The following is a 21,526-nucleotide window of genomic DNA, read 5'->3' as shown; positions in this document are numbered from 1 at the left end:
AACCATGCAACCAGTTAGTGACACTGATGAATAAACAGAACACAGAAATTAATCAACACTCTTTCATATACGTCTCATATTTAAAGCCTATTCATGGAAATATGTTCTACAGCATGTTTACATAACCTCACATTTGAGCATTAATTGCTGTGTTTTGTATTCATAGATTTATTACTTTGATTCTGTTTATCTAAGTGCTTTCCCCCCATTTTCTTTCTTGCTGAATCTTATTACATTTGCAGCTGCAGCAGTCTAATTTCCCCCTCAGGGATCAATATGTTTTCACTGCAGCACTGACAGTAGCAGATAGTTTGCATGTTTAGCTAAACCACAGAGCTACATACATACATATAATTTTTGTTGTTAAGCTTGGAGAACAGCACTAACAGCCACCTTTAATGATTTTCATTTGCCATTAGATTGGATTTTGCAGATGTCACTGGCAATACTACAGCACCCCCAAACAAAACCTGATGATTCTAATGAGCTTTGCTCAGCAGGTGGCTACACAATCACCTCTGTGTTTGGAGGCAAATTACTCTTTGTGATGCTGGGGGTAATGCACTGAGGTTGAAGGTGACCCCTCTCTAGAGGGCAGGACCCTTGTGGTTTAATTCCACATGGAGATCTGACTGTTATTTAGTTACATTTCATATGCTGAAGGTTTTAAATTGGTGCAAGATGCAGTAGAGTAAGGAACAGTCTTCAAAAATAAATGATCAGAAATCCTTTGTTTGACCTGTTTTTTTTTTCAATAAATACAGTCTTAGTTGTCTATAATTGTTGCAGACAATTCAAAGATGCCAACTAAGTTAATGCTGTTTACTGCTGTTAGATATTTATATGGACAGAGATAAGAGAGATGACTCCACTCACAGATATTATTATCATCCGCTTCATCTGTTTATTCAACAGTGGATTAAGTGCAATCCAACTGCTGTAAGATTTCTCTGTGACTGTGACTGAGAGGTATCATAAGAGAAACACTGCCTCCTACTGGTAGGTGAAGACCATCACAGAAATCATTCTCAAACATTTTCTCATGAAAGTGGATTTCACACATAAGGTACAAGCATGCAGCCTGTGAACATTATTAATGGTTAATATATAATTTATGAATTCTTTATAGATCAGTTATAAGCCATTAATAAGAACAAAATTTGGGTTGCCAGGTTTGGGAAAATCCTTAATGATTTACCAACATATATAACTATATTATTATTGAATAGAAACACGCAGCCATGATATTATCAAAATATTTGATTTAAATAGGACACACTGTTGCAAGACTGGTTGTTCTCTCTGTAATTCCAATCTTTTATGCACACATATAAGTTAATTATTGAAACTCAAAAGTTAATAAATGGCTTTTCCGTAATAAGTCTGCAGTTTCAAATGTTGTTTATGTCTGGGTTTTGGTCCAAACAAGGGGTCATGATTTTGCGCAACCAGCCAACCAAAAACTTATTCTTATTAATGGCTTACAACTGTTTTTTAAAATTCAGCTTCTGTTCGGTGTCATGCTATCAACATGTTTAAACCACATTCAGGATATGATATAGAACATATAGAATCTGATTATTATAATTAACATTATCAGGTTACTCTTCACCTGTGTCTTTGATGCCTCAGTTTGTCATTTTTGTACTGAGGAGCAAGTGTTATTCTTGTGAGGCTTTTCCCTATCTATAATACAATAGTCATTTTAATTCTGTTTCCCCCCTGTAATTATTCAACTTTCAGTGCACGCCGTAGGCTCATATCAAGAGAGAGGATGTCCGTGTGAATCTTTTGTAACAGAAAGGTCCAGACAGACACTCATTAACTCAATACAAACAAACTGCCAAATTAACAGCAGAACTGCAGAGGTGTGTTCACCTGTTAAATATCACTCGAACAGATGAAAAACAACTACTTTGCTGCTGCTGTCATATACCTGAAATTATTAACTGTCTTCAGTGTTTTAATGGAGCACAGTGGGGTGATGTTAATAGCTGATGAGCAAACATCTGGATTTCAAAGACATTAAGTTAATTTCAGGGTAGCCTAATTGTTCATCATTCTAGGTTTTTTTTTTTTTTTGTTAAACCTGCATGACCTGAGTTGAGAACACATGGGAGAGCATGCGCAAAGCTTGCACGGAACATAATTAACGTGGTTAGTCATATGTGAATCTTACATAACAGAGTGAGCAAATGAGCAACAGGGATGGAAAAGTGGACAAATGACAGGTTAAGTGAGAGTCAGTCCCCAGAGGAGTGTCCTTCTACAGTCTGTCTATAGTCTCCTCTCAGTATCAGGTGTTTAGTGCAGTATGAGTAGAAGTTTCCAATGTAAGAGCGCACTGGCTATGAGTTTTAAGATCAGGAGAGATCGTGGTAGCCTTTAACCCTTTCTAAATGATGCCTCATCAGAGAGTGATACTGAAAACAGTGGGTAATGTTTTCTGTGGCTCTGGAGACATTTTCTTAAGTGTTACGCTTAAGTGCTGGAGACTTGATACCAAGCAGGTATGATCAAAAGAACAGATGCTACTAAGGTGCATTATGGGAAATGTGAATCCTCCTCCTTAATGAGGGTGGATTGGGTGGATGAGGGTGAATCACTAGAGTACCTCATTAAGCTAAATAAGTTCAGCAGTTTGGGAAATCTGCTTCACTTTCTGGCAGTAATGTGTAGATTGGTACCACTTTCATATTATTTTGTTATAGCTGATTAGCATAGCTTAGCACAAAGATTGGAAAAATTTTGCCTGGATCATTTACTACTAATTCTTGGTATGATAACTTCCAAGTCTCCACTGGCACCTGGCAACTGGTAACTGCACAGACCCAAGAAACAATCTGGAAGATAATCTGCTGTAAAAACTGTTATTTGTACACTTGGGTTTTTGTATTAAAGAAACGAGATATAATGCGTTAAACAGTGAGCTTTGGAGGTGCCAGAAGGCATATTTTCTTTGGACAGACTCAGGCTAGTTGCTCTCTAATCATGTGTGCTGTGTGTGTGTAAATTGTGTAAAATTAGTGTAAATGTTTGTATTTTTTGTGTACATTTTGTATTTTTTTATTGTATATACTTTCTTGTCTTTGCGGAGCTCCCACAATTTCGTTATACTGTACAGTGACAATAAAAGCCTATTTTATTATATTCTCTACTTTTCAGTCTTTATGCTAAGCTAACCAGCTACTATCTGTAGCTTCATATTTAACTGACCAGTGACATGGGCAGAGTCGATCTTCTCATCTTTTGGAAGAAACAAATAAATTGCTTTAAAAGTTTATTTAACAGAGAGGTGGTATTTTTGGGAGTAGGTGTGACCTGTGTTCACTCTCTCTTCTTCCCAAACCCAATCTGTTTCTGATCAGTTGGCAGAAATCATATAAACACCACTTTTGCTTTTTCAGACCTCCTTTTTGAGGCTGATACTCCTTAGGTTAATCAAAAAGACATTCATAGACATATACAAAGTTTTATTTGTTGGCGTATTATAGCTCTTCACACCTCATCAAAATAGAACAAACTGACATTCATTGGTAACACCAGGAGGGTGCTGACATACTGTAAGCAATGTGCATTCACTGGACTCATATTTATGGCGTCTGATTATCATTCAGTTACAATTCTTGTTCAAATCCTGAACATATTTGCCAGCAGTATTTTATGCACACCCTTTGCTCTGATGCAGTGCATGTTAAAAGGCATGCAACCGTCTTGTATTGTGACAGGTTCAGAAACACAAAGCTGACTTGTTTAATTTGCCTTGTAGCTTAAGTTACAAAGTAATGCCATAAACCTGTGGGAAAATAATGAAAACTATCATAGTACTGAAAGGGTATAAAAAGGTACTTGACTATTTACAAAATTCAAGTTAATTTTGTACAAAGTAAAAGTGCATCAAATGTTTAAAAACCATCCTGCACGTTTTCCAGGATGAAAATATTAAAAGAAAAGGAGTGAACTCTAAAGAGAGGATACATATTTAGAAGATTCTTCTCTGCAGCAAAAGATCAAGAAAGTCTCTGAAAGTTAAACATCATGAATCTTCTTTGTACTCTGGTGACTTTAGTTCAGTTTTGTTTCTTCATAAATTACTATGCATGTCAACTGAACATGTTGCAGATAAAATCTTTTAAACATCGAATTCAATATACAGTATAGTAACTTTACATTTGCCGTAGCTTTTGGGTGGAAGGTCACCCTTGAGGTTTTTCATGTCTTTCAAAATTTACCATAAGAGTTAAATAAATACACATCAGAAAGAGACAAAAGAGTGAGTGGCTAACATTTGCCTCAAGGGCAAATTGAGGCCTGAAATTCTTGGAACATATCGATCAAAGCTCGCTCTATTCTTCCTTTCAAACAGCCAGAAAAAGCACCAAAGCTCCAGCCCGGAGCCAAGAAAACGAGAGCTCCAAGATCTGTGAAGGGACGACACCGAGGGCAGTGGAATACATAGACAAAGAAGGCCCTGATGTCGTAACAGTGCAGGAATGCTAAGTGAGTGTGACAGTGCTGACTCTCGGGGGTCAGGGGGACGTGGCGTGGGACAGATCCAGTGCACTGAGAAAGCCTTGCTTCAGCGATCATGCGGAGCTGTCTATGCGGTGCCACTGTGGTCAATGGGGAGCAGGGGGAGGTGGGTTGGTCCCTGAGTGTCGGGTCCCCTGTGGAAAAGGCGTCTGCTGGGGGCCCTCAGCCTGCGTTACCGCTCTTCCGCCACTTTCCCGTTGGCCTCCCGCTCATCCTCATCTCTCCGCTTCTGCCTCCGGAAGAAGCCAAGCTGGGGGTGGAAGATTGGTCGAACATGGAGAGAAATTAGACAAGATGTAATGTTACAGCTTCAGCGCCCAACATAGTGTAAATATTTTTAGCTGCTGCTGCACACAGATCCATTTCTTCATAATATCAAATGCACCTCAAATTTAAACTTAAATGAACTTAATTCTTTAGTCAACAGCTATGTTAGTACGGTGACTAAGTACAGCCTCACAGAGCTGCAAAACGTGCTAACATGCTCACAATGACAATGCTAACATATAGATGTTTACTCGGTATATTGTTTCCTATATTCCCTATCTTCTTCACAACGTATATCCAAACTGCGCTGAGGCTGAAACAAAGTTGACAAACTGCAAATCAATTACTAATTAATTTAAGAATTGATTTATCGTTTCAGTAATTTTCCTAGGCAAAAGTCTCAGTGTCAGTGCCTTCTGTGTGGACTGTGAATGTGTGGCTGCCTACTTGACCTTGTATGTCACAATGAGAGTCTACACACAGCAACTAGAAACATCACAGAGAGTAGAGTGCAAAGCGTTTGTTTCACCTCTCTATTATATTGTATGATTGAGCAGCCAGTTTCCTTTTTTTCAAGTTATAGTATAAGGGACGGTTATAAACATAATCTGTATTTAGCTATACAATAGGAGGTACAGTTTTACATTGTAATTCAGGGAAAGTCATTTTCTGGTGGTTTTGGAATATATTTTAGCAGGAGGTCATGAGGTAAATTGTAAAAGTCAGATAATAACTTCACTTTTTCAGACTTTGACTGTTTGTTTCAGTTGGACATTACCTCATTCTCAGAGAGTGGCAGTCTATTCCTACACTGAAGTACTGCTGTGACTATAATTAAGATTTAATCTCACTGGTATTGGCCATTTCTTTCTGTTACTGCTGCCTTGGATCTTTTGCTGCATAAAAGTTTGTAAAAATTAAGTTCTTTTAGGTATGTATGAGTAATTGGTATAATTTTTCAGTGCAGTGCATGGGATATTGGAATACGCTGCAGTGTGCTGCAGAGATGTCACATGACCCCACAGAGTTAAGTAGGGCCCATGAAGACCTAAGATAACTTCCAACATTGTAAGAGATTAAGATTAGTTTGATAAGAGAACAATATGATACTTCTGTCAGTAGATAAACAGAGCAGTTCTGAGGCACAGCTTGCAGTCATGGTGAGGATATACTGTAGGTCTTAATATAATACATCTAACCATTCAATATAGTTTTTCTTAATGCCTAATAACTAATGTGCATGATATGATGACTTACCTTCCACAGAGCGAGACTGAGCAGGGCTAACAATAGGAGTCCTCCCAGCGTGCTACCAATGATGATCCAGGTAGGGATCCTGTAATCTCCCTCCTTCCTGATCTCCAATATTATCTGTTTGACAAGATGAGATAATATAATAAAATTCAATTTCTTTCGCAGATGCAAACTGAACTCAGTGTCAGCTACTATATAGTGTTATAAATAAAATAATAAACATTGTAATAATATATTAAATATTCATCATGTACAAAACTGAAACTATAATGTACATAGAGTAATATATATAATTATAAATCAAGTATGTTAGTGTAAATACATAATAGTCTGTAATGACTGCAGTCATTAAAGATGGCACAGCTGTGATGCACTCTGCCCAGAGATGACGGTGATTATAGTGAATCATAAATCCAGACACATTACTGTAGTCATATCCAGCACATAGACACTCACAGGCCCAACATGGGATCTTTACAAAGTTTCTAACTTTTCTAAGATACAAATGTAGAATAGAGTGACTTTATCAGACTTTTTCAGAATTTGCTCTGAAACAGGATCAAAACATTTATGCAATTCTTCTTTCATGACATGTATATTCAAAGGAAGATTTATTTGTTGCAGCATAGATCAGAATCAGTTTTACCACAAAAATCCATTTCCCTTTTTACACTTAAACACACGTAGAGCTTATATCATCTTAAAGAAATCAGTATTTACTGGCTCATAAAATCAGAGTGCAGAGACACAGTCTGAGTGTTTGTACTGGCCAATAGATGGCAGCAAAGATTAGTGCACAAGTTCAGACTTCTACATGTTGTGCCGCTGGTCCTTTCGGTCCCTGAGCACCACACAGCACGTGTGCTCCAACACCAACTTTTACTGTCTAACTCTACACTGCTTTAGTTATAAAGCACCAAATTCAACTGTACCTGCATCAAAACAAATTTTTATCTGGTTTTAGATAAACTTAGCTACTACATTATTATACTATTTTAATACTTTCAGTCTACTCAAGATAATTGAGTACAAGAAGACTGATCTTCTTGAGTACAAAACACTGTATTCACACATGGATGGGATAAAAATCAGAGAGAGGAATCTGATTAAATTATGATGCTTTTATGAACTCAGTTTTCAATCAGGTCAAATCCAGGGCAGAGGCAGTCTACAACATTAAATGTTGTTGACTCACATGTCTGACAGGCCTCTCCTCATGTAAAAACATGGGGCTGGAGGAGGGGAGCTCCACTGATGCACTGGTTACCAGTTCCAGGATTTTAAACTTCAGCTGGAGAAGAAATGAATACATGCAGCCAGTTTTCACAAACACATTACACAGCTGAGAGACTACAAAGCTGTCATCACCACAGAATCAAAGCAGAATAACCGTAAGATAAATAGAGAAATTGCGTGCATGTTTTTATGAAGTTGGGCAAATCACCAAACTATCGATGCATGTTTTGAGTTTGTACTTACTGCGTGTAAGGTATCTATTCTAAGTGCTCCTGTGATTCGAACTGCAATTTCTCTGTGGGAGGCCACATTGACAGTGCATTGGATTGGCAGAGTTAGGGTGTTGGATCGGTTCTGTGTGTATAAAACCAAACATGAGCCTTAAGGAAAAAAGTTAAGGACAAAATTGGAAATAAAAATGTTATTTGGGAATAAAATTTGGGTGGTTTGTACTTTACCAAGCGGGAGAAGCGTGAAAAGTCCTCAGGTGATGCCCTGCTCTGTGCCACATGCTGAGGTGGTAAACAGTGTGTACCATCTCTCTGTGACATAACAGTAAAAATACCTGTTACTATCTAACAGTCTCATGTCTGCAGCAATAATATTTTGATAAGTTGAGGTGTGTTGGTATTGAATTAATGTTAAATATCTGCAATTAAAGGAATAGTTTAATGCCTTAGGAAATATGAGCTCTAAGTGGTTGAGTAATTTTTATGTACAGAAAACAATCTATCAGTCTATCAATCGCATGACTGGAGCTCTGATTGCATGGTCCCACTCAATGAACTGAAACAAGGAAGTGCTGCCAAATTCCATTTACAATTCTTGATATCTTCCTCAAAGTTTCCTTGCTGGATCCCAGAGGTGAACGCTGGTTTTTAATGACTTTTTAACTTACCTACAGTTCGGCATTACTCTTGAACTTGCTGGGCCTGATTCCAGCAGTTTAAGCCAATGACCTTCAATCCATTAGCGGACAATCATAGTCACTCACCAAATTTTTATAGAGCAAGAACAGGTGTTAAGGGAATGGAGTGGGAATGAAAGAGGCACCATTCTCACTACTGCAAGTCAGTGTACCATTAAAATGATTCTGATTCGTCAAAATGATTCTGAAGCTGTTACTTTAAGGTAAAATATAGTTAAGTAAAAAAAAAGTCTACTAGCACCTGTAGAGATGTCTTATTAACAAATAAGTGTTTCCAAAACTGTTGAAATATTCCTTTAACCAGGTCCTAAATCATGAAATAAAGTATTTGTGCTGAGTTCAAACTATTTTTGTACTAGCTCTTTAAATAACTCTTAACACTACACTATTTATAGCTGGCTTATGTGACTGAAGAACTGTGGCCACAAAAGACAATTTCTAGATAATAGCAGATGCCGAAAGCTAAAAGTAGAAAGAAAACACTGACTAATCCTCTCCCGTGAGCGATTATTATCCAATCACAGCTTAGCAACCTTAACAAGGCACTACAGAGTCCTCAAGCTTTCCACATGCTGAAGCAGTATGAATGATGCTGTTGTAAAAGTGTATAAATTGTTTGGAAGGTGTTTTTTTTACCCTGTCCAAAACAAAAAACAGCCAACATATGCTGCAAATATTATCACTGTCCCACTAACTACCTTGCTACTTACAGCAGTAACTGAATGTTACTTCAGCAGCAAAGCTCCTGAGTATATACTGAATTGAGCAGGGGTTTGTTTTACTGTTTACAAATTCAACTTTCAAAAGCAAGAACATGGTATTATTCTTTCAAAAGTTCCATATTCTCACTCTAAATCACTAAGATTGTCTCTCACTCTGAGGCTCCACACTCACCTGATCAATATGGAAGTCGGATATCTGCAGGAGTTGGTTCCCATTTTTCGTCATTTCTGGAATCTCTATGTTCAACTGTAGATCCTTTACTGGAAAGTAGCCGAGGTTCTGGATCTGACAGACAACAGAGAGTAAATTGTGTAAATTATTTCCATGCAGTGTTTTCCTGTACCATAAATTAAAGCCATGGCGATGAGGCTGTTGGCTCTCACCTGGAAAGTGAAGTTGAGAGGAGGTCCAATAATTCCAGGCTCCTCAAGTGACAGCTCCGATTTGATCTCATACCGAGTCGGATTCGAATCCCTTTTGAAGTAAGGAATAAACATGAACAAGCACGTGAGAAGGAGCTATCCTCCATTTATCTGGGCTGTAAAGCATATGCTGTGAAGTTGAGTACATGATAACAAAGACTCCATTTCAGCTCCAGTATCTGCAGTTTATTTTCCCATATGTACATTTTTCAATGCTTTCCAGATGCCGTCAACTCATCTGCTTGCAAAATCACCTCAAGAGCTTAAGCAACATGCATGGTTTGAAACTGACAAACCTAGTGAAGAGAAGGTCTGCCTCGTATTTCAGGGAGTAATAGATATCATTGAAATTATCAGCTGTGCTCATTTCCTCCCCATCACTGTGAAAGAGAAGGAGAAAAAAATATTAAAAAACAACACTATTAATGATGTTACTTTTGAAAAACGTATTCTTGCTCAATGGGGGTTTCAGCTTTTTTAGCTTATCTTGAGCTTGCCATTTGGTATGAATGATGAAACTACTGCTTTGCTGCATTTTCTCTTCATGCAAAGAGGAAATATATTTGGGTGTCAGGCATTTGAGAATTAGAATCATATTATTCACCAAATGTCCAACGTATACAGGAATTTAACTTGGTGATACAGCACAATGAAACAAGAATACAGCAGAATAGAGAAAAATTGTAGAGCAACAAAAACAATAAACAGGAATATAAAGAGTATGATGAGGGTTTCAGTTTATATTCACACCTGCTGGCCTCCAGGATAACCCTGACATGCTCTAGGAAGACCGTACGACTGAACTCAAACTCCAGACGAAATATTACCTACAGAGGAGAGAGAAAAATAAATCACTCATTTATTGCATGGCCTAAAAAATAATCTAATCTCTGATCAGATTTTTCAGTGTTCCTTGAGTGTTTTACTAGTTCATCATCATTCAGTTTTCATGGCAAAAACACTAAAAGCACAAGCCACAGCTCTTTTTGACTCCACATGCTACTGTACGGTATATACGTTCCCCAGAAGTACAGGCCCTGCACTATGGATTAGGGAGTAAAGCCTGCAATAACCTGCTGTAAGTCCTGGGCTTTGACCCCAGGCAGGCAGCTGCACAGTTGGTGCTGCTTAAAGAGAGCCAGGGAATTTCCCCTTAGTTGGGGACAATGCCATAAATACAAATCAACATGACTGCACACACACATACAACTTCCAGTGAGAGTCAGACTCAGGGCAAAATACAAGCAGAGAGGTAGAAAAATAGAAAGGAAAGGAGACAGACAGAAACAGAAGAGAAACTGGGTGTGTAAGAAAATGGAAAACAATGGAGGAATCCTAAACAGAAACAGAGGGAGACCCTTAAGTCTGGAGAGGAGAGAAGAGGAGGGTTGATTGGCAGCAGACAGCAGACTGAGCAGAGCTGAGTGTTGTTTACAGTCCTCTATGCCGTAATGAAATCCTGACAGATTCCGTCTGACCAGAGAGGAATGCATAACAAGGTTTGCTGTAGCTTCCCTCCTCCGTATAGGCTGAATAATCCACAGACCACAGATATAGAACATACTGTACATAGAAAAATAATGACATATTTTCTCCTGTTTGTGAAAAGTGACCCCTCTTCTTCTTTGTTAAAAATGCTCTGGAGAGGAAAGGTTTGCCTCTTTGTGCAGCCTGTTTTCAAAAATAATTGGATGAATCTGTGTGAAGGTCTTTTAGGAGAAAGTTAGACGAAAACACACACACACACACACACACACACACAAAGGAATGCACATACACATACACATGCATGCAAGTGGTATGGGTTTGGAAGACAAGATGGTGCGTGGCTAAGAGGGCTTTTGTGTGCCAGCATAGCTGAACATGGAAACTCAGACAGAGCATGAAGCTCCCCTTCCTCCTCTGGGTTGATGCAGTCTGCCCACATCCCTGAGCTACATTCACTGTCAATCTTTAGATAATTAATTGCAACTAGAGCTCCATGTATCTGCACACACCAATGAGAAAAACATAATTTTGCTGCAGCAGTAGTAAAGGTTACAGCACATGCTAGTTTTACACAGGTCAAAAGCAACCGGAACAGTCCAAACAAGAGTGACAACTGGCTATTTTAAAAACCTTGCCCTCAGGTTCCTACTTTCCTTTAGCTAAACAGTGGTTTGGGCTGGTTTGGCAGTGGCACCAATGCACAATCAGCGTTGTTTAACTCTGTGCCACATTTTTAAAAGGCTTTCAACCAGAGCAGAGCAGAGGCCTTGTGGCTCTGGATGCTGTTCAGGCCGAATGAGTGGGTATGAATCACTCAGTGAGTTTTAAAGGGTGACCGGAGTCCTCTTGGTTCAGTTGTTGGGGAGCGTTACAGAGTAATGTGGTGATATTTTTGTTGCCAAGGAGATGACTATTGTTTGGGATAATGGCGTGGTTAGGACATTTCACAAACTCTTACAATCATCTTCACTACTTAATTCCTACAGTATTTGTCGGAAAGACTATTGTTCAGACATCAATGGAAAAGGCTACTTATGTTTAATCTGCTCGCTTTTTAATAGCTTTTAATTGCACAGTGTGATGTACGATCAGTGTCATCCCTATCAAAGTTAATTCAAACATCACCCTCTTAAAAATAAAACTTGATGCCTTGCTGTAAAATACACTGGAAAGTGCAGAGTCTCATAAATATTGTTGACATTACAAGCCTGTGGAAAGGTTTGGAAAAAGCTGAATTGGACGTGAGAATCAGTAACAGATGAGAGAAAAAATACATCTCAGCATCTTTTGCTCAGTCTCACCTGGTGCACCAGGTTACAGCGGTGAGAAAATGTTCTGAGGGAGAGGTTTCTTCTGTTGTTAAGATGATATCTTGTTTAATAATGTAATAACAACCAAATGAGCTCATTTAAATTTTTATAGTGAATAGAGGAGGAAGGTATTGCTTGACTGATTTTTATGTCCAAATATGGGACATTTACTTTAACCTTTGAGAAAATGCTTTCAAAACATGCACAGTCACTCTCAGACAAAAGTGTGAGTGACGGCTACAACACTCACATATGTTATGGCTCATGTCCCAGAAATTCTCCAAACTCCATACTGTAGGTTTTCAGTTACACCAATATGATTTCCTGCCAGTGACACTGTGTCCCCTCTCCCACAAAATGTTAAACAGATGAAAAATCTATGGTGAGAAGCTTCATTCTTGACCTCAGGTATGCATAAAATATCAACTCATCTTCAAAGATATGATCTAAGTAATTTAGGAACTGGGCACATTATAACAAGTGATGATATATAGATTATGGTCAAATATCATATGACCAAAGTTTTGACCCTCAGCAAGTGTCATTCACTGAAGAAGGCTGTGGGACATATTTGAAAGATCTGAAGAAAGCCAGTAAATGAACCATGATTTTATCACATGAAAAAATCAATTGTTAAAAAACAGTAAACACATTAACAGCTTGGAAGAATGTCACTCCGACGATGCGTTACTTTTAAAAACAAGTGCTTTATCAGTATCTAAAATACCTCATTTACTCACTCTGCACATTGCAAAAGCTCTTGGCTTCAACTACTGTTACTGGTTAGGCACCTTTTTATTCTGAATTGGTAGCATGTTTAAATCCTTTAATCTGGATACTGGATCAAGGAGACGCTGATCTATATCAAGCTTGAAAAAATGAGATACTCTACCGAGAGCTCTCTAAAAACTTTTTACAAAAGCTGGAAACCCCTTTGTGGATCACATAAAATCCTTGACACTGGTGCCTGATGCTGAGGATGGCTGATTGCAATCCAATTTCCTTTTAATGAATCAATTAATTAATCAATTAATCTATTTTTTCTTTCTTTTTGAAGAGATTGTACCTAGTGAAAGCATGAAGTTAGATGTGGTTCAATGTTTGTGTTAAATGTGAAAAATTCGGTTACACTGCATTTGACACATTCTGCATTTTCCAGCTAATTTCCTGGAACCTTTCCCTCATGCTACTTCTGGTGCTTTAGTTATTGTTACATTTGAGTTTTTAAGAAAAAAATAGGAAATTATACAGTAGCAACGTGAAAAATACTTAATGAACTGATGTCAATATCCATCAGAGTTTCCTTGAAAGAATAACAAAAATTCTTTATTTAATTTTAATTATGAGGAAAGTTTTCAAAAAAATAAACGAAAAGATAAAGGGTCACCAAAAATGTATAAATAATGTTTGCAAATACTCTCATCGACTATGTGGTATAGTAACTTGAACTTTAAGGTCTTCATATTGAAGAGCTTGTGACTGGCCTGGGAAACTACAAAAAGTATCAGGTTACAACATCACAATGTGCTTTGTGAGGGCCATATCCTACCCATAGAGCTGCAAATAATGCTAAGTCACAAATAAAACATTATAAATTAAGATAAAGATGTTGATCTTAATCTTTAATGTGTTGTTGTGTCTTGTTAAGCCACTTTAAGCTTTTTGGACTAATGTAATAATAAGACATGTTGGATTAATAATGTTATTTCAGTTGCTTCCTATGCACATTTGTTACAGTTAGAAAGTTAAACACAGACGGACATGTTTTAGTGTTGACACTGCAGACTTTGATGTCAGACTATAGAAAGGAGGAATCTCATAAACCAGAACTAAACTGGGATCCTCTGTTTGGCTTGTGGTTCTTACATTAACCACTATAGTCTGTCATGGTCTTCTAAAGCATGAAGCATGTGTTTTGGGCCCCTGTGTCTCATACAGTCCACGTCAGTATTATTTCCGCCCCTGGGTAGTGGCACAATGCGGGCTGTAAGACTGCTCTGACAGGGCTGTGGACATGTCTCCAGATTTTTATTTGAAGTGAAAGCATCTGAGATGACTTTTTTATCTTATTTGGGGATCAGTATGAAAACTCCAATATGACTGTTTTTTTTCATGATCGGAAAGATCAACTTTTACATCTGCTTTCCACTCAGTCAGATTAAATAAAAAAATGATGATTCTCACCTAAAACATATGGTCTTTTTGGACATTAAACCAAAATAATACAGGAAAATACTCTAGAATCAGTGCAAAACATTCAAAACCATCTAATTGATTGTTCTATTTCAACATAAAAACAGCAGCAAAACCTATATCTAATTAAGTTCATCTACTTCCTTAGTTATCTGATCTCACCTGAGTTTTGGCCCTCATGAACGGAGCACTGACATTGCAGATCTTCTCATTCCTCAGTTTGTCCTCAATGTAACACTCAATTTTGATGTCAGTGTTGTCCTGGATCAAAAATATAGTTTTAATATGTTGGTAAATTTCTTCAAAATATAGTTTTACGCATTTAACACAGTGAACAGGTAGTGGTGATGATAAGGTACCTTAACTATGAGGCTGGAGAAGCGTAGATTGCGCGTGTAGGTGATATTGAGACGAGCATTGTAGGCGTTCTCTCCTTTGTTCTCCAGTCGGACATCGACCACCATCCTCCTCCTGTTTGCCTCTATCACCCGCAGAGATCCTTCTGTCCCTTGTTCACTTACATGGTGGCAGAAAGCACCACGAGACTGTACAGGCTGCGCACAGAACTGACTGGGAGGCAAGGAGGGAGGGAGGGAAAACAGAGTGGAATCATAAGTAAACTAGAATTACCGCCTTGCGGTTGTATGCCTCTGCCAACCAGTCCAGTGCAGTTAATTAGCGTGTGAATTCTTGAGTTGTGGCCAAAAATGTATTTTGTGTCTCAACACATTCCTAAAATGTGTATTTCAGGAATGCAAAAAACTTGAGATGTTGACCTTTGACTTTTGACCACCAAAATCTAATCAGTTAATCCTTGAGTCCAAGTGAATGTTTGTGCAAGATGTATGCAAAGTCCCTCCTTGTGTTCCTGATGTATTATGTACAAGAATGAGAGGTCATTGTGACCCTGATGTTTGACCTTTGACCACCAAAATCTAATCTAATCTGGACTCATCACTGAGTCCAACTGAAGATTTGTGCCAAATCTGAAGGGATTACTTCAAGGTCAAAAACATGTTTTGTGCGGTTACAGTAACCATGACCTTTGACCACCAAAATCTAATCAGATCATCCTTTATTCCAAGTGAACATTTGAAGAAATTCCCTCAAGGCATTACTGAGATATCATGTTCACGAGACTGGGACGAACTGCCTCAAGTACTTATGGTTGCCATCACAGAGGCATAAAGAGCAGCCAAGAATTGCTTTTATTTTTTTTAACTTAGGTGTCAGTATGTCTGTGTATTCTTGTGACTGTGCTACATCTTGTGTGTACCTACTTTCGAGTCATCAGGTCGGTCATACTCTGCAGCGCGAGGTCAGGTACGCAGCGGTCATCCTCGTCACAGCCATTCCAGAAGGGCAGCTAGCCAGAGAGATAACATTTTGTAAGTCAAAGAAACATCTACAATCCTTCCCTTTTCATTTTTGTTGCGATAGAATTAGATGAGGATAAGCTGTCAGATTGTCCCTCACCTCAGTCCTCACGACAGTAGGCCAGCTTTCATCTAAAACTGGCCCATGGTCTGGATTTTGGAGTCCCACTTGCACCGCAAATACTATGGGCCGTGCATAATCTGTGGTCTCCTGTTATAAAACATTAAGTTCAAACATTAGCCTGTGGATTTACTCTATCGTGGCACTTTATCTATGGCACTCAAATATCTTTTGCTTTTTTGGTTTACACAAATGTACAAGATGCAGAAATGCACAGAAGATATGATTATAATCTCTTTTTAATGTACAGTATGTGTTGGCTTTGACCAATGTCTGAGACCAAATTAATAATGATATTTTAAGACTGAACTAGCTCTTTTTTTTTTTTCAAAGGATCTATTTGTAAGTTTTTTCTTCCACCAAAATGTGGTTTCTTGCCAGGAGTGGGTGGTAGTGATGTCAAGAGCTTCAGCCATTGCTGAAGGGCAGGGACTGACAAAGTACACTTTGACACTTTCAGAAAGTGATGAGATGGGTTGACCAGCATGCTAACTTCAGTAGAAGAAAAGAAGTGATAGAACTAGAAGCAAAACACTGTTGTTGCTTTCCACCACTGGAAACAGCTTTCAGTGCATAAAAGAATGAAGAATGTAGTTTATTGAACTTGCAACATTTCCTCTAGGCTGGTAAATAAACAGTTGGATGCTGTTGATGCTAGCATTGGCCATGTAGCAGTGGAAAAACATACAAATAGCTCCTGTAACAAAATACGATGAATATTTAGTGATTCTGCCAGAATTTAAACATTGACAAAAAAGAAAAGCATCTGAAATGGCATTTTAATCTTCATATGATACTAAATGTTTCCACAGATGCAAGAGATGCAATCAATTCTGGAGTAAAACTCTAGTTGTCTTTGGATGTCTTTGGAAACACTGGTTGCACCTTTGTATTTGACTCAAACCTTATCACAGGCCTCACCATGACATGGAAGTAGATGTGCTCGCAGGTCTCTTCTCCAGGAAACAGGGTCAGGTTTTGAGGCTGCAGCTTGTTCGGGTTGTCCAGTATGGCCCGAGGATTGAAACGTCTCTCAGCAATGGAGACATTATATTTGATCCCTAGTGGGTCATAGGAAGGGTTAATTCATTACACTTCCTTCTGAAACCCTGAAAGATCATTTTCTATTTTGTTTAAATGTTTCTAAGATACAAGAGCTCCTGTTCTTACTTAAGTTAGTGCAGACTAATTGACAAATGGCAACAACAGGCTATGGTAAATGACCTCACTGTAGCAGTGCAGAGCAATATTAACTTGACTCTGAACATATGATGAATGTGTGACCAACATATACAAGAATCCAAACCCTCTGGCTTCAGTACTGTGTCATTTCCAAGCCACATTGTTTTAAAGGCTTTCCATTTATTGCATCTTGTTTTCATGCCACAAGCAAAAAAAAAAATCCACTAAGGCTGAACTCGTGCATGTGTTGTGTTGGGGGGGTCAAGCAGAGAATTAGAGATCTGAGGGAATCATAATTCCTCATGCAAAAAGATCCGGGCAGATAATGCTTACTAAATTGGACGCTTTTCTCTGCCTTTCACCACATCACAATTGTTATTATCAACTAATATAAAAAGTTTTTCCTTTATCGACGAGAAAAAACTGAGAGTTACAAAAGACTTTTTTATGTGTTCAAGTTCGAACTAGGACTTTTTCCGTTTCAAGAGCTGTGGGGCTACACAGCAACTCTTGTCATCAGCATTTTACCTCAAACTCCCACAAAGAATCTGAAATGTAGTTGGTTGAGTCTTTTTGTTTAAAGACACCACTCTCAATTATTGTAAATAGATATTTGCATAAATAAGGTTTACTTAAATGAGAAAGAAAAAAAGCTCAATTTTATGCAAAGGACCACTGCAAACTCCAGCACATCTGCCGTGCATTACCAGCCAGACATGACAACAAGAGGAAAATTAAATAAACGTGTTCCACTATACGCAACCAGGGAAGACAAGATAACTCCCTCTGTTCTTCCTCTACCCTGTTTTGGCACATCTGATAGATTTGATAAAGATGTCGCAGGGTCAAGAGGTTAACTCAGAACATGCTCCCTCCGCACGTCTGCTGCCTCCCCCCTGAAACACTGAAACTGGACCTTGCCCTGATATCTCTTAAAACAAATTGTGAGCAGAAAGACCTCACATTTATTTGCAGGTGGGCTACCCAACTGTGGGATTGTCTATGAGGTGCCACTACCACCAAACGATGAGAAATCCCTCTCTTTTTTATGGTAAATAAAATGAAAAAGAGATAGATTTGTAGATATATTCCAACCAGCACTTTTACAATGAAAGGAACATTTAACATCACCAGTGTGGTTCAGATATACCAGCTTTGGAGGCAGCAGCATTAGCTTTGGCAGAGAAACAGCAGTGAGATCAGAATCTCTTGCTGCTGGTAAAGAAACATTTTGCTTTGGCGCCACTCTGAATGGAAGGAGCCATCACAGTTTTTACAGGAAGCCACATGGTGAAAAGTCTGCTGGATCCAGGACATGAAGGATATACATTCAGAGGGCCTAGTGCCTCTTCTCACGTGAAACCAGCCATGTTTCATCCTGTCATGGACCATAGTCCAAACTACAGCTGAGCTATGCTGCAACTACAGATCAAAAATATAAATGGCTCTGCTTGAGTGTATTGGCAAAGGTGGTCTGTTAAAGGTTTGACAGTATCCAGAGGTTTGACAATACACCTGGCAGTGTAAGCATCTTTTTATATCATAAACTGAATATGATTAAGTGATCTAAACCGATCTATACATCTACACATTAAATAAAAGGCTTTGCTTTACTAATAGATGAAATAGCATTTTGTTAACTGCAGAAGATTCCAAACATCAGCCAAAGACGAGGGAAGGGACTCGGAAACTTCACTATGCTTCTACAGCAGTGGATTATTTTTGCTGGCTTACCAATTTCCTGTGTGGGATGAATGGCAGTCCTGGCAGTGATGTTGAAACATACAATGGCTGACATACAGGTCACGTCTTTGCCACCTCTCTGACAGTCCTTCACAAAGATGTTGATCTTACTGGGCTCAAACCTGACAGTGGCATAGATCCGGATAACACTCTGTGACCTGTGAGGGCAGAAAGGTACAGATGAAGCCAGCTCCTGACCTGTGAGGCTCAAGAATATTTCTGAGAATACGATTACCCTCTCTATTAGAGCCTTTACAATATGTGGTTAGAGTTGAGCCAACCTTGTACTTGTGCAGAAATAACTACAACTACCATGTTTACAGTATTATTTACAGGGTGAAATACTAACCAAAGGAGAACTGCAGCACCAAGGGAACCTACTGCCAGGTCTACTAAACCGTCATCATTCATGTCCATCGTGCCATGGATACTGCGGCCAAAGTACTGCAGGCCAGGAGCTAAATCTGCTGCTGCTATTCTCTGAGAAACAGGCAGAGGAAAAGGAATCATAATGACAACAACCACAGTTTACAATGTTATGATTTAAGTCATTGTTAGAGCAGCCACATGTGCAATTAAACTGTGCAGCTCAAGTTTTTGGGAAATACATTATGTAAAATTAAAGCCATAATAGTAAATAGACACTAAACATTTAAACTAATTTAGTCAAGAATAATAAGAATGCCTTTATCGCTCCAAAAACATGTTAGTGTTTCTTAAACTATATTGCTATCCTGTTAGTGGAACTGTGAGCTCATCTCACTTTTCAATGACAAAAAGCCATTTTCTAGGATTTGTGTGGTGTATTTTTGCATGTTTTAGCCCGTTTACTGCAACTATTCTCTGAATCATACCACTGGCTTAAAATGTTCAAATCAGTATTACCATGTACGCTGCGACTTATTTTGCACATTTCTGTCCATTTCCCATGACATTCACTAACCTATTCTGATAATGCAGAGCATCTTATTGTCCACCTGTCCAGCAGCTGCTCTCAGTGTGTTCCGTTATCTCCACACCTGCCTGCACACCTGCCCTTAATTCCTTCATCAGTCACTCATTATGTATATGCCAACCCCTTTTCATCCAGTCTTTTGTTAGATCATCTATTGAAATCCTTAGCCTTTTGGTGTACCAGTCCTTTGGTCAACTCACCTGCTTGCCTGCTCATACTGTGTCTACTGTCTGTTCCATTTTTTCCTGCCGTCTTGCTCCATGAATAGCACTGTTTACCTTCACTGACAGATTGCCTGTGACTGACCTCAGCCTTGATTTTCAAGTAAAAGTAATGCCACACAGATCTAGGTACAGAACTGTCACAAGTATAGAATGACACTCACTGGTGGCAAGTTTCAAGTCTCTGCAAGTTGATTTTTACCATACTGAAATGGGCATAAATCAGTGGCTGCCTGAAAGGTGGTAAAATAAGTGAAAAACATGATGATGTATTGGAAAGTGATCACCAGTAATATGTACTGTGTGTGTGATTACAATCAGTAAATCCAAATACTTATCTTTTAACTATACATTTTGCACACATCCTACCTGTTTGTATTTGCGTAGAATTCTGTTGTGCTGACAAAAGAAAACATAAATGGCTCCTTTGTGGTCGTCTTCCAGCGGGGCTCCCACCACCAAATCATTGAAGCCATCACCATTTAGATCAGGGACAGGAGCAAGTGATGAGCCAAAGCGAGCATTCTGGCCGCCATTAAGGATTTCCAACGCCCCTTCAAGAATGAAACGATTCTGAGGATAGCAGGGAAACATAATGACAATGAACTTTGTGTCATCTTTAAAGTACACATAAATGTATTTGATACACATTATACATATTGCAAGCATCATCCTCATTTTGCTGCCATAGGAGTGTGTTTGTTTTCCCTTTGGATCCCACTTCATAAATATCTGTAATCAAATGCCCCTTAAAAGATTTAAGATTAAGATTTTTTAAGTTAAGATTTTTGGACACAAGAATTTGTGACTTTATACTCTGGTATTTAATGATGATAAGCAGACATCAGCTTTAGGGTGGAGTTCAGGGGCAGGTGATCTGACTGCTAATCCCGGAAACCGAACTGCAACAAACAGTGTCAGTGAACAAAAATATTTTTAGGCTACAACACAAGATAATACTTTTATGTATTTCCAAACTATGATTTGCCTCCCATACACGAGAATGTGCAAATAACCAGCAGCATCTTATGTCAAAGATACTGAATTATGTTTTAATGAGTTAATGTTAAAGAGAACTACTGGAAAAAAAACAAAAAACAAAAAAACACTCAACATGCAAACATACAACCAAAACGTGACTCACATGTGCATAGACAACATACAAAAAGCCTTTATAGTAAGCACATGGTCATATATTATTTGTGTATGACTGCATACACAAATACAAGCTGTGCAGGACAAAAGCTTTATTGGACACAGAGGCATTACGCCAAAAGGACATTTTTCAAAACAGCACATATACTATCTGTTAGTCAAAGAAAGACTTACTGTATGCTATATCAAGTGGGGAGATCCAGGCCTTCTGGCACAGCTCCTTTTTTCAGTCAACTGACTGATCTGTTTATTAAACGATCTGCCATTCATTTATCTAGACATACAGTATCATAATGAGACCAAAGAAGAGATTGTTGTCCTCTCTGACCTCTATCCAGCTAGGTTTGTTGTTTCAATTATCTCAAAACCATCTTTAGACAACTAATCATGCTGTCATTTCTGCAGGAAATGGTAACAAA

The 21,526-nt window shown here is 38.5% G+C and overlaps 1 protein-coding gene across 1 annotated transcript in view; it reads right to left on the bottom strand.

The window, feature by feature from the left end:
- Positions 1-3,456: 3,456 nt before the first annotated feature.
- The window catches only part of itga11a (integrin, alpha 11a), a 46,052-nt gene continuing 27,982 nt past the window's right edge, over positions 3,457-21,526 (bottom strand). Inside the window, exons 14-30 of the mRNA XM_018683489.2 lie at positions 20,322-20,525; positions 19,126-19,256; positions 18,768-18,934; positions 16,773-16,912; positions 15,831-15,941; positions 15,635-15,720; positions 14,714-14,924; positions 14,517-14,615; positions 10,114-10,190; positions 9,660-9,743; positions 9,325-9,415; positions 9,113-9,226; positions 7,749-7,832; positions 7,534-7,644; positions 7,250-7,345; positions 6,058-6,171; positions 3,457-4,783 (exon numbers count right to left, since the gene is read on the bottom strand). Coding sequence (XP_018539005.1) covers positions 4,706-4,783; positions 6,058-6,171; positions 7,250-7,345; positions 7,534-7,644; positions 7,749-7,832; positions 9,113-9,226; positions 9,325-9,415; positions 9,660-9,743; positions 10,114-10,190; positions 14,517-14,615; positions 14,714-14,924; positions 15,635-15,720; positions 15,831-15,941; positions 16,773-16,912; positions 18,768-18,934; positions 19,126-19,256; positions 20,322-20,525 — 1,998 coding nt within the window. The 3' untranslated portion in view covers positions 3,457-4,705. The remainder of the gene's footprint in view (positions 4,784-6,057; positions 6,172-7,249; positions 7,346-7,533; positions 7,645-7,748; positions 7,833-9,112; positions 9,227-9,324; positions 9,416-9,659; positions 9,744-10,113; positions 10,191-14,516; positions 14,616-14,713; positions 14,925-15,634; positions 15,721-15,830; positions 15,942-16,772; positions 16,913-18,767; positions 18,935-19,125; positions 19,257-20,321; positions 20,526-21,526) is intronic.

This window comes from Lates calcarifer, linkage group LG2, assembly GCF_001640805.2.
Source record: "Lates calcarifer isolate ASB-BC8 linkage group LG2, TLL_Latcal_v3, whole genome shotgun sequence".
Classification (NCBI taxonomy): Eukaryota; Metazoa; Chordata; class Actinopteri; family Centropomidae; genus Lates; species Lates calcarifer.
The sequence above is the reverse complement of the archived record's forward strand: the minus strand, read 5'-3'. Positions and strand labels throughout refer to the sequence as shown.